Source organism: Ranitomeya imitator, chromosome 2, assembly GCF_032444005.1.
Source record: "Ranitomeya imitator isolate aRanImi1 chromosome 2, aRanImi1.pri, whole genome shotgun sequence".
NCBI lineage: Eukaryota > Metazoa > Chordata > Amphibia > Anura > Dendrobatidae > Ranitomeya > Ranitomeya imitator.
The window spans coordinates 395,315,622-395,330,768 of NC_091283.1; the positions used below are offsets into that span (position 1 = coordinate 395,315,622).

The window sequence follows — 15,147 nt, forward strand, 5'->3', positions numbered from 1 at the left end:
GTGAAACTGGTGTGGCTTGCTATTTTCCCAGTAAACGTTCCTGTTGTTTTACCTCAGCTCACTTTTTTTATTATTCTTTTTTTTTTTTTTTTACAAATTTGTCATTACATTGACCCAGAGAAGGACACTGACAGTGTTTGGCCCCTGTGTAAGAAATATGTCTGAGCCCCCTACCCTGCCTGGCACGCTGCTCATGATGTGAGGAATCTGGCTATGGGAGCCCCATCAACAAACTAGATTGCCCTCATTATTATTGCCTTCAAGCAGGGGCATACAGAGTTCACAGGGCCCCATATATACACTATATATCTGTTACGACTTGGTTCTGTCAGTTCCAGCGCAGCCATACTTGCTGTCAGGTGACAACTCGAAAGTCAGCTATGTCGGTGAATAGGAGAACATTGCAAGACGTAGCTGATACTCTAGTTGGCACAGGCCACCAAATGTGTAAAGCGCCTCCTTATGGTTATGTGATAACTGCTGGAACCAGCGGAGACCAACCATGTATAAATTATACTAGCTGTTTCCAGCCAGCTAACGCTCGGCACGCTCATTGCTATCTAATTAACGCTGCTGGTGATTAAACTAAAGTAAATAATGACAACATTCAATAGCGCTTTCGCAGTTGGTAAATTAACTTAAAATGAAGTTAATAACAATAGTAATCATTAGAAATCTGAATAATACATTTTATTCACAGTGTAAAATCAAAAACAAACTGGATTCAGAAAGATGTGCATTTTTTATTCATTCCAGCATCTAAACAAATTTCATAACGAAACATAAATTAAGTTAAAATTTCTCTGTAAACACAATCACATGTGTGAGGACGGAGCCTCGTGTGGTAATGTGTGGGGACGGAGCCTCGTGTGGTAATGTGTGAAGACGGAGCCTCCTGTGGTAATGTGTGAGGACGGAGCCTCGTGTGGTAATGTGTGGGGACGGAGCCTCGTGTGGTAATGTGGTGGGGGGCGGGATTATGTGTGGTAATGTGGTGGGGGCGGGATTGTGTGTGGTGATGTGGTGGGGGCGGGATTATGTGTGGTGATGTGGTGGAGGGGTGGGATTATGTGCGGTGATGTGGTGGGGGGCAGGATTATGTGTGGTGATGTGGGGGGCGGGATTATGTGTGTTGATGTGTTGGGGGGTGGGATTGTGTGTGGTGATGTGGTGGGGGGCAGGATTATGTGTGGTGATGTGTTGGGGGCAGGATTATGTGTGGTGATGTGGTGGGGGAGAGAGATTATGTGTGGTGATGTGGTGGGTGGGCAGGATTATGTGTGGTGATGTGGTGTGGATTGTGTGTGGTAATGTGGTGGGGGGCAGGATTGTGTGTGGTAATGTGGAGGGGGCGGAATTGTGTGTGGTAATGGGGTGGGGGGCGGGATTATTTGTGGTGATGTGGTGGGGGGCAGAGCTACTGTGCAGGGGGCGGGATTAGCGAGTAATCATGATGCCTCTTATATATATAGATTACATTATATGTCTGGCATCTGGTGGTACGCCACAAATAAAAGTATGGAATATTGTACTAGACTGCACTATTCCATACAACAGTATCCTGTAAAAGACTTACTACAGTGTGTGCCCCCACATAGCTTCCCATTGTACAGAATGAGCACTCACATAGCCTTCTATATACAGTGTTAGCACACACAGCCTCACAGAGCCCCCTATATAAAGCGCAGGAGACATCACAGTGCCCCCTATATACAATGCAGGAGCCCTAACAGAGCCCCCTATATACAGCGCAGGAGCCCTCACAGAGCCCCTATATACAGCACAGGAGCTCTCACAGAGCCCCCTATAAACAGCACAGGAGCCCTCACAGAGCCCCCTATAAACAATGCAGGAGCCCTAACCGAGCCCCCTATAAACAGCGCAGGAGCCATCACAGAGCCCCCTATATACAACGCAGGAGCCCTAACAGAGCCCCCTCTAAACAACACAGGAGCCATCACAGAGCCCCCTATATACAACGCAGGAGCCCTAGCAGAGCCCCTATATATAGCGCAGTAGCCCTCATAGAGACCCCTATATACAGCGCAGGAAATGTTTGGTGACAGACACAGTGAAACATGAACCTACAGAGAATATTGCTACAATAGAGAAGAGAAAATTTGAAAGCTTATAATCTGGTGGCCTAACATGAAAACTACCAGCCCATCTTTGTGCTCTACTGCCTTAGTCTGTTGGTAATTGAATTTTATTACAGTTTTTATGGAAATGATATAAAGTATATATAAAAAATTAAATAAAATGCATGTTATATAAAAATAATAAAATCCTTTTTATTCTTGGCAGATGACATTACCAGGAGCTCCGAGGGGCATGAGTTATTCTCAGATTTTGCAGCTGATAATCATAGTAGCACCCAAGATACATGTGAAGAACCTATAATTTTTGCAAATACACCTCAAGCTCAACTCAGAAATAATCTACCATTTGATCATTTTGAAAAGGTTCTCACTTTTGCTTCATCAAAGACAAATATGCAAAATGAAAGTCAGAGAAGTGCTAGTGAAAATGAAATAGTTTACAGAAGGAGGAAATCACTGAAATGTCCAGAATGTGGAAAATATTTCAGTAGTAAAGCAAGTCTTGTTATGCATCAGAGAATTCACACAGGGGAGAATCCATTTTTCTGTTCAGAATGTGGAAAATGTTTTAATCAGAAATCAAATTTTATTAGGCATCAATTAACTCACTCAGGAGAGAAGCCATTTTCATGTTCAGAATGTGGGAAAAATTTCATTAGTAAAGCAAGACTTTCTGTACATCAGAAAACTCACACAGGGCAGAAACCATTTTCATGTTCAGAATGTGGGAAAGGATATAGGGATAAATCAGAACTTACTATACATCAGAGAACTCACACAGGGGAGAAGCCATTTTCATGTTCATTTTGCGAAAAATGTTATAATCGAAAATCAAATCTTGATAGACATCAGAGAACTCATACAGTAGAGAAACAATTTTCATGTTGAAATTGTGGGAAGGTTTTAATCGGAAAACAAATCTTGTCAGTCATCAGAGAACTCACACAGGAAAGTAGCCATTTTATTTTTTCATTGATTTATTAATAACATGTAATAGAAAAGCATATAAGTTATAGTAACATTAATTGTCTACAAAAGAAAGGTGAAGCAATTTTGTGCACTAAATGATTATTAGAAAATGTATACAATTATCAATGACCATTTGTTATTGAAAAATGATAAATATAAAATAAAACACCTATATTTGAACAAAGTATGTATTTTACCTTTGTATAACTACAGTATAAAAGGGCTGTCTGATGCTTGCTCCCATCCTATTCGACATTGACCATGGAAAGATTGTGCTATACATGATCAGTTGCCAAGGTAACCATTTAATGCCTGATTGTCTCATCCAATGCAGGGCAAGTGTTAGAAGAGCTGAAGCCAGTAGTGAAGTAAGGCTTGCAAGGGAGACCAAAAGCAGTGAAAAATGATTTTGAGGGTATGTTAAAAGCAAGAGAAAAGTCAAAGATGCTTTAGTAGTTTTACAGGATGAAGTGGTCAAAAATTATGTTGAGAAGATCGAACATTCTGTTTTGCATTTGTGTTCTCTAAGAAAGCAATTGTAACATCAACTAATGTTCACGGTGCCATTGAAGGAATAAAAGAATCCACACTATCCATAAACAGAGAGCTGGTGAAGGAACACTTAGCTAATTAACATGAATTAACATGAACATCTCCTGGTTCAGATGAATTACATTCTAGGGTACTGAAAGAGTTAGCCAAGGAAATTGCAGAACTGCTAGTCAAAATCTTTGAAAACCCTGGAAAACATGAGAAGTCCTAGAAGATTGGAGAAGGGCAAATGACTTCCCTATCTTGAAAGAAGATGGAGACAGGAAATTAAGTCTTCAATGGAATTCTTCAAACAGAGGCTGGACAGATATCTGTCTGAGATGGTTTAGTGAATCCTGCATTGAACAGGGGATTGGACAAAATGATTCTGGAGGTCCCTTCCAACTCTAACATTCTATGATTCTATGATCCAATTAACCCCTTACCGACATTGGGCGTAATAGTACACCGATGTTGGTACCCCCCCTTTTGATGTGGGCTCCGGCGGTGAGCCCACATCTTTTCTGGGACATGTCAGCTGTTTTGAATAGCTGACATGTGCCCACAATAGCCACGGGTGGAATCGCGATCCACCCGCAGCTATGAACTAGTTACATGCTGGTGTCAAACTCTAACAATGGCATTTAAATGGTGCTTCCGGCAATTGTGCTGGAAATACGCACACCGATCAGCCCCGTCACGTGATCGGGGGTCAACGGTTTATTGGCAAGACAACAAGAGACCTCTATGGTTGTCAGTACCGGATTGCTATGAGCACCACCTGTTATGGCTGGCAATCAGGCAACACAGCGTGCAGTAATCAGCGCACATACAGAGATCTGGCAAAAACCCAAAACAATAGGACGAGCTCTGAGACGTGGAATCTCTGTAGACTGCAGTACCTGAACTGTCCTCACACAACTGGAAGCAGCAGTGGATTGCGCCTATCACTACCTATGCAACTCGGCACTGCCTGAGGAGCTGACTAGCCTGAAGATAGAAATACAAGCCTGACTTACCTCAGAGAAATACCCCAAAGGAATAGGCAGCCCCCACATATAATGACTGTTAGCAAGATGAAAAGACAAACGTAGGAATGAAATAGATTCAGCAAAGTGAGGCCCGATATTCTAGACAGAGCGAGGATAGCAAAGAGAACTATGCAGTCTACAAAAAACCCTAAAACGAAAACCACGCAAAGGGGCAAAAAAGACCCACCGTGCCGAACTAACAGCACGGCGGAGCAACCCTTTGCTTCTCAGAGCTTCCAGCAAAAGATAATAACAAGCTGGACAGAAAAAACAGAAAACAAACTAGAAGCACTTATCTAGCAGAGCAGCAGGCCCAAGGAAAGATGCAGTAGCTCAGATCCAACACTGGAACATTGACAAGGAGCAAGGAAGACAGACTCAGGTGGAGCTAAATAGCAAGGCAGCCAACGAGCTCACCAAAACACCTGAGGGAGGACGCCCAGAGACTGCAATACCACTTGTGACCACAGAATTCACAACAGTACCCCCCCCTTGAGGAGGGGTCACCGAACCCTCACCAGAACCCCCAGGCCGACCAGGATGAGCCACATGAAAGGCACGAACAAGATCTGGGGCATGGACATCAGAGGCAAAAACCCAGGAATTATCTTCCTGAGCATAACCCTTCCATTTGACCAGATACTGGAGTTTCCGTCTAGAGACACGAGAATCCAAAATCTTCTCCACAATATACTCCAATTCCCCCTCCACCAAAACAGGGGCAGGAGGCTCCACAGATGGAACCATAGGTGCCACGTATCTCCTCAACAACGACCTATGGAATACATTATGTATGGAAAAGGAGTCTGGGAGGGTCAGACGAAAAGACACCGGATTGAGAATCTCAGAAATCCTATACGGACCAATAAAACGAGGTTTAAATTTAGGAGAGGAAACCTTCATAGGTATATGACGAGAAGATAACCAAACCAGATCCCCAACACGAAGTCGGGGTCCCACACGGCGTCTGCGATTAGTGAAAAGCTGAGCCTTCTCCTGGGACAAGGTCAAATTGTCCACTACCTGAGTCCAGATCTGCTGCAACCTGTCCACCACATAATCCACACCAGGACAGTCCGAAGACTCAACCTGTCCTGAAGAGAAACGAGGATGGAACCCAGAATTGCAGAAAAATGGAGAGACCAAGGTAGCCGAGCTGGCCCGATTATTCAGGGCGAACTCAGCCAACGGCAAAAATGACACCCAATCATCCTGGTCAGCGGAAACAAAACATCTCAGATATGTTTCCAAGGTCTGATTGGTTCGTTCGGTCTGGCCATTAGTCTGAGGATGGAAGGCCGAGGAAAAAGATAGGTCAATGCCCATCCTACCACAAAAGGCTCGCCAGAACCTTGAGACAAACTGGGAACCTCTGTCAGAAACAATATTCTCAGGAATGCCATGTAAACGAACCACATGCTGGAAGAACAAAGGCACCAAATCAGAGGAGGAAGGCAATTTAACCAAGGGCACCAGATGGACCATTTTAGAAAAGCGATCACAGACCACCCAAATGACAGACATCTTTTGAGAAACGGGAAGGTCAGAAATGAAATCCATCGAAATATGTGTCCAAGGCCTCTTCGGGACCGGCAAGGGCAAAAGCAACCCACTGGCACGTGAACAGCAGGGCTTAGCCCTAGCACAAATTCCACAGGACTGCACAAAAGCACGCACATCCCGCGACAGAGACGGCCACCAAAAGGATCTAGCAACCAACTCCCTGGTACCAAAGATTCCTGGATGACCGGCCAGCACCGAACAATGAAGTTCAGAGATAACTTTACTAGTCCACCTATCAGGGACGAACAGTTTCTCGGCCGGACAACGATCAGGTTTATTAGCCTGAAATTTCTGCAACACTCTCCGCAAATCAGGGGAGATGGCAGACACAATGACTCCTTCCTTGAGGATACTCGCCGGCTCAGATAACCCCGGAGAGTCGGGCACAAAACTCCTAGACAGAGCATCCGCCTTCACATTTTTAGAGCCCGGAAGGTATGAAATCACAAAATCAAAACGAGCAAAAAATAACGACCAACGGGCCTGTCTAGGATTCAAGCGCTTGGCAGACTCAAGATAAGTAAGGTTCTTATGATCAGTCAAAACCACCACGCGATGCTTAGCACCCTCAAGCCAATGACGCCACTCCTCGAATGCCCACTTCATGGCCAGCAACTCTCGGTTGCCCACATCATAATTACGCTCAGCAGCAGAAAATTTCCTGGAAAAGAAAGCACATGGTTTGAACACTGAGCAACCAGAACCTCTCTGTGACAAAACCGCCCCTGCACCAATCTCAGAAGCATCAACCTCGACCTGGAACGGAAGAGAAACATCAGGTTGACACAACACAGGGGCACAGCAAAAACGACGCTTCAACTCCTGAAAAGCTTCCACGGCCACCAAAACACCTGAGGGAGGACGCCCAGAGACTGCAATACCACTTGTGACCACAGAATTCACAACAGTACTGTTATGGCTGGCAATCAGGCAACACAGCGTGCAGTAATCAGCGCACATACAGAGATCTGGCAAAAACCCAAAACAATAGGACGAGCTCTGAGACGTGGAATCTCTGTAGACTGCAGTACCTGAACTGTCCTCACACAACTGGAAGCAGCAGTGGATTGCGCCTATCACTACCTATGCAACTCGGCACTGCCTGAGGAGCTGACTAGCCTGAAGATAGAAATACAAGCCTGACTTACCTCAGAGAAATACCCCAAAGGAATAGGCAGCCCCCACATATAATGACTGTTAGCAAGATGAAAAGACAAACGTAGGAATGAAATAGATTCAGCAAAGTGAGGCCCGATATTCTAGACAGAGCGAGGATAGCAAAGAGAACTATGCAGTCTACAAAAAACCCTAAAACGAAAACCACGCAAAGGGGCAAAAAAGACCCACCGTGCCGAACTAACAGCACGGCGGAGCAACCCTTTGCTTCTCAGAGCTTCCAGCAAAAGATAATAACAAGCTGGACAGAAAAAACAGAAAACAAACTAGAAGCACTTATCTAGCAGAGCAGCAGGCCCAAGGAAAGATGCAGTAGCTCAGATCCAACACTGGAACATTGACAAGGAGCAAGGAAGACAGACTCAGGTGGAGCTAAATAGCAAGGCAGCCAACGAGCTCACCAAAACACCTGAGGGAGGACGCCCAGAGACTGCAATACCACTTGTGACCACAGAATTCACAACAACCACCCAGTGGTTGGCGTTCATAGCAAGTCATATGCAAATTGCCTCTTCAGAGAAAAAGAGGACTGATATGCAATTCAGTAATTCAGGTACATAGAGGCGAACTGATTATCGCCACTAAGTAGCTGAGGTGATCGGGCTATGGCAGCATCTAGTCTCCTATGGAAACTATTGAAGCATGGCAAAAGTTAAAGAAAAATGTTTTAAAAAATATTAAAAAAATAAGTTTAAATCACCACCCATTTGCCCCATTCAAAATAAAACATTAAAAAAATCAAATATACACATATTTGGTATCAGAATCCCCCGATCTATCAATAAAAAAAGGATTAACCTGATCTCTAAACGGCGTAGCGATAAAAAAGTTAAAATGCCAGAATTACTTTTTTTTGGTCTCCACGACATTGCATTAAAATACAATAACGCATGATCACCTAGTACAACACCCACACAATAGTTCTCCACAGTACAAGTTTGATCCCCCCCACACAGTATAATGTCCCCACAATTCCATATACACATTTTACTCCTTTGTTACCCCTCACATGGACAGTATGATGTCTTCATTGTGCATTTCCCTACACAATGATGTCCCCTCTGTTCTCCCACACAGTATGAGGCCCTTCATAAAGCCCCTCACACACTTTTTTATGCCCCCACAGTGCCCTCAATGCCTGCTGAAGTCACCACTGTTCTCCCAAAACATGATGAGGCTGCCACAGTGTTTCCAATACATCATGATGCCCCCAGTATGTTCTCTAATTCAGTAGGAGGTCACCATTGGGCTTCCCAAATACAGTATAATGCGCCCACTGTGTTTACCATTACATATGCAACTGGATCTATGTCCTGAAGATGCAGATACCATTGGAAATGAGAATGTTCAGCACTGGATGAGAATAGCTGAGAATCAAATAGTGGCCTTGACAGTTGTCCCCATCATGTACAGTAGAGTCGCACATGCCTGTGGAACAGAGAGGTGTTGTATAAACCATTTTCAACTTATTACCAATCGTTAATTGACATGAGCTTTAAAACTTATACTCTTGTGTTTTCAACTATATTTCTGTATTATTTCTATAATAAAATCTTACCTTAGAACCTATGGAATTGAGGGAGAACTGGTATTTGTATATAAATATATAATAAAAAATTACATAGTTTGGTTGAGAGGTGGTGATTCAGAAAGTAAATTTAATTTATCTTCGAAAAATTATTATTTATTTAAATAAGTTATTTAAATAATTAAAAAATATGGAATGGGGACCCCTCTATTCTTGATATCCAACCTTGCTGAAGCTGACAGCTGAGGGTTGCCGCACCCAGCTGTGAGTTTTGTCTGGCAGGTTATCAAAAATAGGAGTGAACGCACGCCGTATTTTTTTTAATTACCATATTTATTTACAGCGCAGGAGCGGCAGGTGAAAACTCCCTTAAGCCACTCCTGCTGTCACTGTTATTAGCAGCAGCAGCAGGGGTAGGCTGATGGGAGTAATAGTCCCATCAGCTGCCTGTTGCCTCTGTTATTACTTAAATATAACTCTCATCATTCTCCTCTGCTCGCGCCGATCGCCGGCAGAGCAGGGAAGAATGAGGAGAGTAGTGTTCAACACACAGTGCCGGGGAGCAGCGCTTACTGTAACGCTTCTTCCCAGGCGCCGATACGTGTCACATGGATGACATCCATGTGTGTTATTTGTGTGCACGTGTGCTGGACATTTTATGGCCCTTGCTGACATAAAAAAATAGACATGCCAGCGTGTTTTTTTCCCATGGACACATTGTCCGTGGAAACACACTGACGTGCACAGACCCATTCACTTGAATACACAAATAGTGCTCCGTTCCTCCCCAGTCTCTCCACATGGCTAAGTAGCACTGTACAGCCACATATGGGGTATTGCGAGGTTTACTAGAAATTGTAGAGCAAATTTTGTTGCCATTTTTACCCACTTCTTGTGTGAAAATGTAAAATCTTTGGCTGAAACTAAATTTTGGTGGTAAAAACATAATCATTTTGTCCTGGTATCTAATTCTGTGACACATCCATGGTGTAAATATGATCACTGCACCCCTAGATGATTCATTGAGAGGTGTAGTTCGTAAAATGGGGTCACTTATGGGGGTTCTGCTGTTTTGGCACCTCATGGGCTCTCCCAGTAGGTCATGGTATCTGCAAACCATAGCAGTAAAATCTGGCGCTCCTTCCTTTCTCAGCTCTGCCATGCACCCAAACAGTGGTTTACCCCAACTTATGGGGTATCAGCGTACTCAGGACAAATTGCACAACAACATTTGTGGTCCAATTTCTCTTGTTACCCTTGGGAAATTAAAAAATTGGGGGCAAAAAGATCATTTTTGTGAAAAAAATATGATTTTTTTATTTTTATGGCTCTACGTTATAAACTTCTGTGAAGCACTTGGGGGTTCAAAGTGCTCACCACACATCTAGATAAGTTCCTTAGGGGGTCTATTTTCCAAAATGGTGGCACTTGTGGAGGGTTTCCACTGTTTAGGCACATCAGGGGCTCAACAAACGCAACATGGTGTGCGATCTTAATTCCTGCCAATTTTGCACTGAAAAAGTAAAACGGCGCTCCTTCCCTTCCGAGCTCTGCCATGCACCCAAACAGTGGTTTACCCCCACATATGGGGTATCAGCGTACTCAGGACAAATTGACAACTATTGAGGTCCAATTTCTCCCGTTACCCTTGGGAAAATAAAAAATTGGGGGCAAAAATATCATTTTTATGAAAAAAAATGATTTTTTATTTTTATGGCTCTACGTTATAAACTTCTGTGAAGCACTTGGGGGTTCAAAGTGCTCACCACACATCTAGATAAGTTCCTTAGGGGCTCTAGTTTCCAAAATGTTGTCACTTGTGGGGGGTTTCCACTGTTTAGGCAGATCAGGGGCTCTCCAAGTGCTACATGGTGTGCGATCTTAATTCCAGCCAATTTTGCGTTGAATAAATAAAATGGCGCTCCTTACAGTCCGAGCTCTGCCAAGTACCCAAACAGTGGTCCCCCCCACATATGGGGTATCAGCGTGCTCATGACAAATTGCTCAACAACTTTTGTGGTCCAATTTCTCCTGTTACCCCTGGTAAAATAAAAAAATTTGGTCTGAATTAAATTTTTTGTGAAAAAAAGTTAAATGTTAATTTTTTTAAACATTCCCAAAATTCCTGTGAAGCAGGTTAATAAACATCTTGAGTGTGAGCACCTTGAGGGGTGCAATTTTTAGAATGGTGTCACACTTGGGTATTTTCTATCATATAGAACCCTCAAAGTTACTTCAAATGTGAGGTGGTCATTAAAAACAACATGGTATTGTAAAAATGAGAAATCGCTGTTTAATTTTTAACCCTTATAACTTCCTAACAAAATAAATTTTGGTTACAAAATTGTGCTGATGTAAAGTAGACATGTGGGTAATGTTTTTCAATACAATACGGCCGGGGCTTCCCTGAGGTACGCTGCTCAGTATTTTTTGGCACGCACCACGCCGGGACCCTCGGTGATTCATACCAGGCAGAGGGACACCTACCCACACTCAGCGCGGACTTGCACGTGGCGGTGACAGTCTTATAAGTAGGTAAACTGAAGGGATTGGCACCTAATATATTGAGAAACAGACTGTGCTGCTAGTGCGGTACTGCAGCGGTGAGGGGAACATTTGTTTCTGGGGTAAGGAGCCTCTGACGTTGTGCATTCACGGGGAGGGTCTGATTATTCTTTTGTTTTTGCTATTTATTATGTACTATATAGGATCGATTTTTGTATGTTAGCGCGGCATCTATCTGTTTGTATTGAATTTTATTGCTATTTAGGGGGGCACTACCCTGATTTATGCCAGCAGCTGAGAATCGCTAGGTTTTTTGGGTGAGCGCCAGTGTCTGTATTTATAACCATGTGGGTAATGTTACTTATTAAGTATTTGTGTGACATAGCTCTGTGATTTAAGGGCATGAAAATTCAAAGTTGGAAAAATGCGAAATTTTCAAAATTTTCACCAAATCTGTTACAAAAAAACAATGTTAGAATTACCGGGATCAATGGAAGCATTCTAGAGTTATTACCTCATAAAGGGACAGTTGTCAGTCAATTGTAAAAATTGGCCCAGGCATTAATGTGCAAACCTTAAAGGGGTTAAGGTTGAAGGAAGACTTTAAGTCGATCTAGTTCAACCCATAGACTAACATGTTGATCCAGAGGAAGCAAAATAAAACCCATGCGGCAAACACTAAGCTCCACATTGGGGAAAAAAATTCCTTCCCGACTCCACATACGGCAATCAAACTAGTTCCCTGGATCAACGCCCTATCGAGGAATCTAGTGTATATACCCTGCAACATTATACTTTTCAAGAAAGGTATCCAATCCCCTCTTAAATTTAAGTAATGAATCACTCATTACAACATCATATGGCAGAGAGTTCCATAGTCTCACTGCTCTTACAGTAAAGAATCCGTGTCTGTTATTATGCTTAAACCTTTTTTCCTCCAAACGTAGAGGATGCCCCCTTGTCCCTGTCTCAGGTCTATGATTAAAAAGATCATCAGAAAGGTCTTTGTACTGACCCCTCATATATTTATACATTAAAATAAGATCACCCCTTAGTCTTCGTTTTTCCAAACTAAATAGCCCCAAGTATAATAACCTATCTTGGTATTGCAGACCCCCTAGTCCTCTAATAACCTTGGTCGCTCTTCTCTGCACCCGATTCAGTTCAGCTATGTCTTTCTTATACACCGGAGACCAGAACTGTGCACAGTATTCTAAGTGTGGTCGAACTAGTGACTTGTATAGAGGTAAAATTATGTTCTCCTCATGAGCATCTATGCCTCTTTTAATGCATCCCATTATTTTATTTGCCTTTGTAGCAGCTGCCTGACACTGGCCACTAAATGTGAGTTTGTCATCCACCCATACACCCAGGTCTTTTTCATTGATGGTTTTGCAAAAAGTTTTAGAATTAAGCACATAATTATACATCTTATTACTTCTACCCAAGTGCATGACCTTACATTTATCCCCATTAAAGCTCATTTGCCATTTATCAGCCCAAGCTTCTAGTTTACATAAATCCTCCTGTAATATAAAATTGTCCTCCTCTTTATTGATTACCCTGCAGAGTTTAGTGTCATCTGCAAAAATTAAAATTCTACTCTGTATGCCCCCTACAAGGTCATTAACCCCTTAAAGGGACTCCGTCACCTGAATTTGGAGGGAACAATTTTCAGCCAAAGGGGCGGGGTTTTCGGGGTTTTGATTCACCCTTTCCTTACCCGCTGGCTGCATGCTGGCTGCAATATTGGATTGAAGTTCATTCTCTGTCCTCCGTAGTACATGCCTGCACAAGGCAATCTTCCCTTGCGCAGGCGTGTACTATGGAGGACAGATAATGAACTTCAATCCAATATTACAGCCAGCGGGTAAGGAAAGGGTGAATCAAACACCCGAAAACCCCGCCTCCATGGCTGAAAATTGTTCCCTCCAAATTCAGGTGACAGAGTCCCTTTAAGCCCCGAGGGTGGTTTGCATGTTAATGACCGGGCCAATTTTTGCAATTCTGACCACTGTCCCTTTATGAGGTTATAACTCTGGAACGCTTCAACGGATCCCGGTGATTCTGACATTGTTTTCTCAAGACATATTGTTCTTCATGATACTGGTAACATTTCTTTGATAGTACCTGCAATTATTTGCGAAAAATACGGAAATTTGGCGAAAATTTTGAAAACTTCTCAATTTTCCAACTTTGAATTTTTATGCCCTTAAATCACAGAGATATGTCACACAAAATACATAATAAGTAACATTTCCCACATGTCTACTTTACATCAGCACAATTTTGGAAACAACATTTTTTTTTGTTAGGGAATTATAAGGGTTAAAAGTTGACCAGCAATTTCTCATTTTTACAACACCAAATGTGACGTTGTCCCTAAAAAAAATGAAGTCATTTTGAGGGGTCTATATGATAGAAAATAACCAAGTGTGACACCATTCTAAAAACTGCACCCCTCAAGGTGCTCAAAACCACATTGAATAAGTTTATTAACCCTTCTAGTGCTTCACAGGAATTTTTGGAATGTTTAAATAAAAATGAACATTTAACTTTTTTTCGCAAAAAAATTACTTCAGCTCCAATTTGTTTTATTTTACCAAGGGTAACAGGAGAAAATGGACCCCAAAAATTGTTGTACAATTTGTCTTGAGTACCCTAACACCCCATATGTGCTGGTAAACCACTGGTTGGGCGCATGGCAGAGCTCGGAAGGGAAGGATCGCCATTTGACTTTTCAATCCAAAATTGGCTGGAATTGAGATGGGACGCCATGTTGCGTTTGGAGAGCCCCTGATGTGCCTAAACATTGAAACCCCCCACAAGTGACACCATTTTGGAAAGTAGACCCCTAAGGAACTTATCTAGATGTGTGGTGAGCAATTTGACCCCTGAAGTGCTTCACAGAAGTTTATAATGTAGAGCCGTAAAAATAAAAAGTAATATTTTTTCACAAAAATGAACTTTTCGCCCCCCAATTTTTTATTTTCCCAAGGTTACCAGAAGAAATTGTACCCCAAACGTTGTTGTGCAATTTGTCCTCAGTACACTGATACCCCATATAGTTACATACATAGTTACATAGTTATTAAGGTTGAAGGAAGACTATAAGTCCATCTAGTTCAACCCATAGCCTAACCTAACATGCCCTAACATGTTGATCCAGAGGAAGGCAAAAAAAAACCCATGTGGCAAATAGTAAGCTCCACATTGGGGAAAAAAATTCCTTCCCGACTCCACATACGGCAATCAGACTAGTTCCCTGGTTCCGAGGAATCTAGTGTATATACCCTGTAACATTATACTTTTCCAGAAAGGTATCCAGTCCCCTCTTAAATTTAAGTAATGAATCACTCATTACAACATCATACGGCAGAGAGTTCCATAGTCTCACTGCTCTTACAGTAAAGAATCCGCGTCTGTTATTATGCTTAAACCTTTTTTCCTCCAAACGCAGAGGATGCCCCCTTGTCCCTGTTTCAGGTCTATGATTAAAAAGATCATCAGAAAGGTCTTTGTACAGTCCCCTCATATATTTATACATTAAAATAAGATCACCCCTTAGTCTTCGTTTTTCCAAACTAAATAGCCCCAAGTGTAATAACCTATCTTGGTATTGCAGACCCCCCGGTCCTCTAATAACCTTGGTCGCTCTTCTCTGCACCCGCTCTAGTTCAGCTATGTCTTTCTTATACACCGGAGACCAGAACTGTGCACAGTATTCTAAGTGTGGTCGAACTAG

The 15,147-nt window shown here is 42.6% G+C and overlaps 1 protein-coding gene across 2 annotated transcripts in view; it reads left to right on the forward strand.

Annotated features, from left to right (window-relative positions):
- LOC138667041 (oocyte zinc finger protein XlCOF8.4-like) overlaps positions 1–3,246 on the forward strand; it is a 102,424-nt gene extending 99,178 nt beyond the window's left edge. The window contains exon 6 of one of the 2 annotated variants that reach the window (XM_069755295.1): positions 2,305–3,246. In XM_069755295.1, coding sequence (XP_069611396.1) covers positions 2,305–2,987 — 683 coding nt within the window. In that variant the 3' untranslated portion in view covers positions 2,988–3,246. The remainder of the gene's footprint in view (positions 1–2,304) is intronic. The other variant, XM_069755294.1, reaches the window with a different exon arrangement.
- Positions 3,247–15,147: the final 11,901 nt, after the last annotated feature.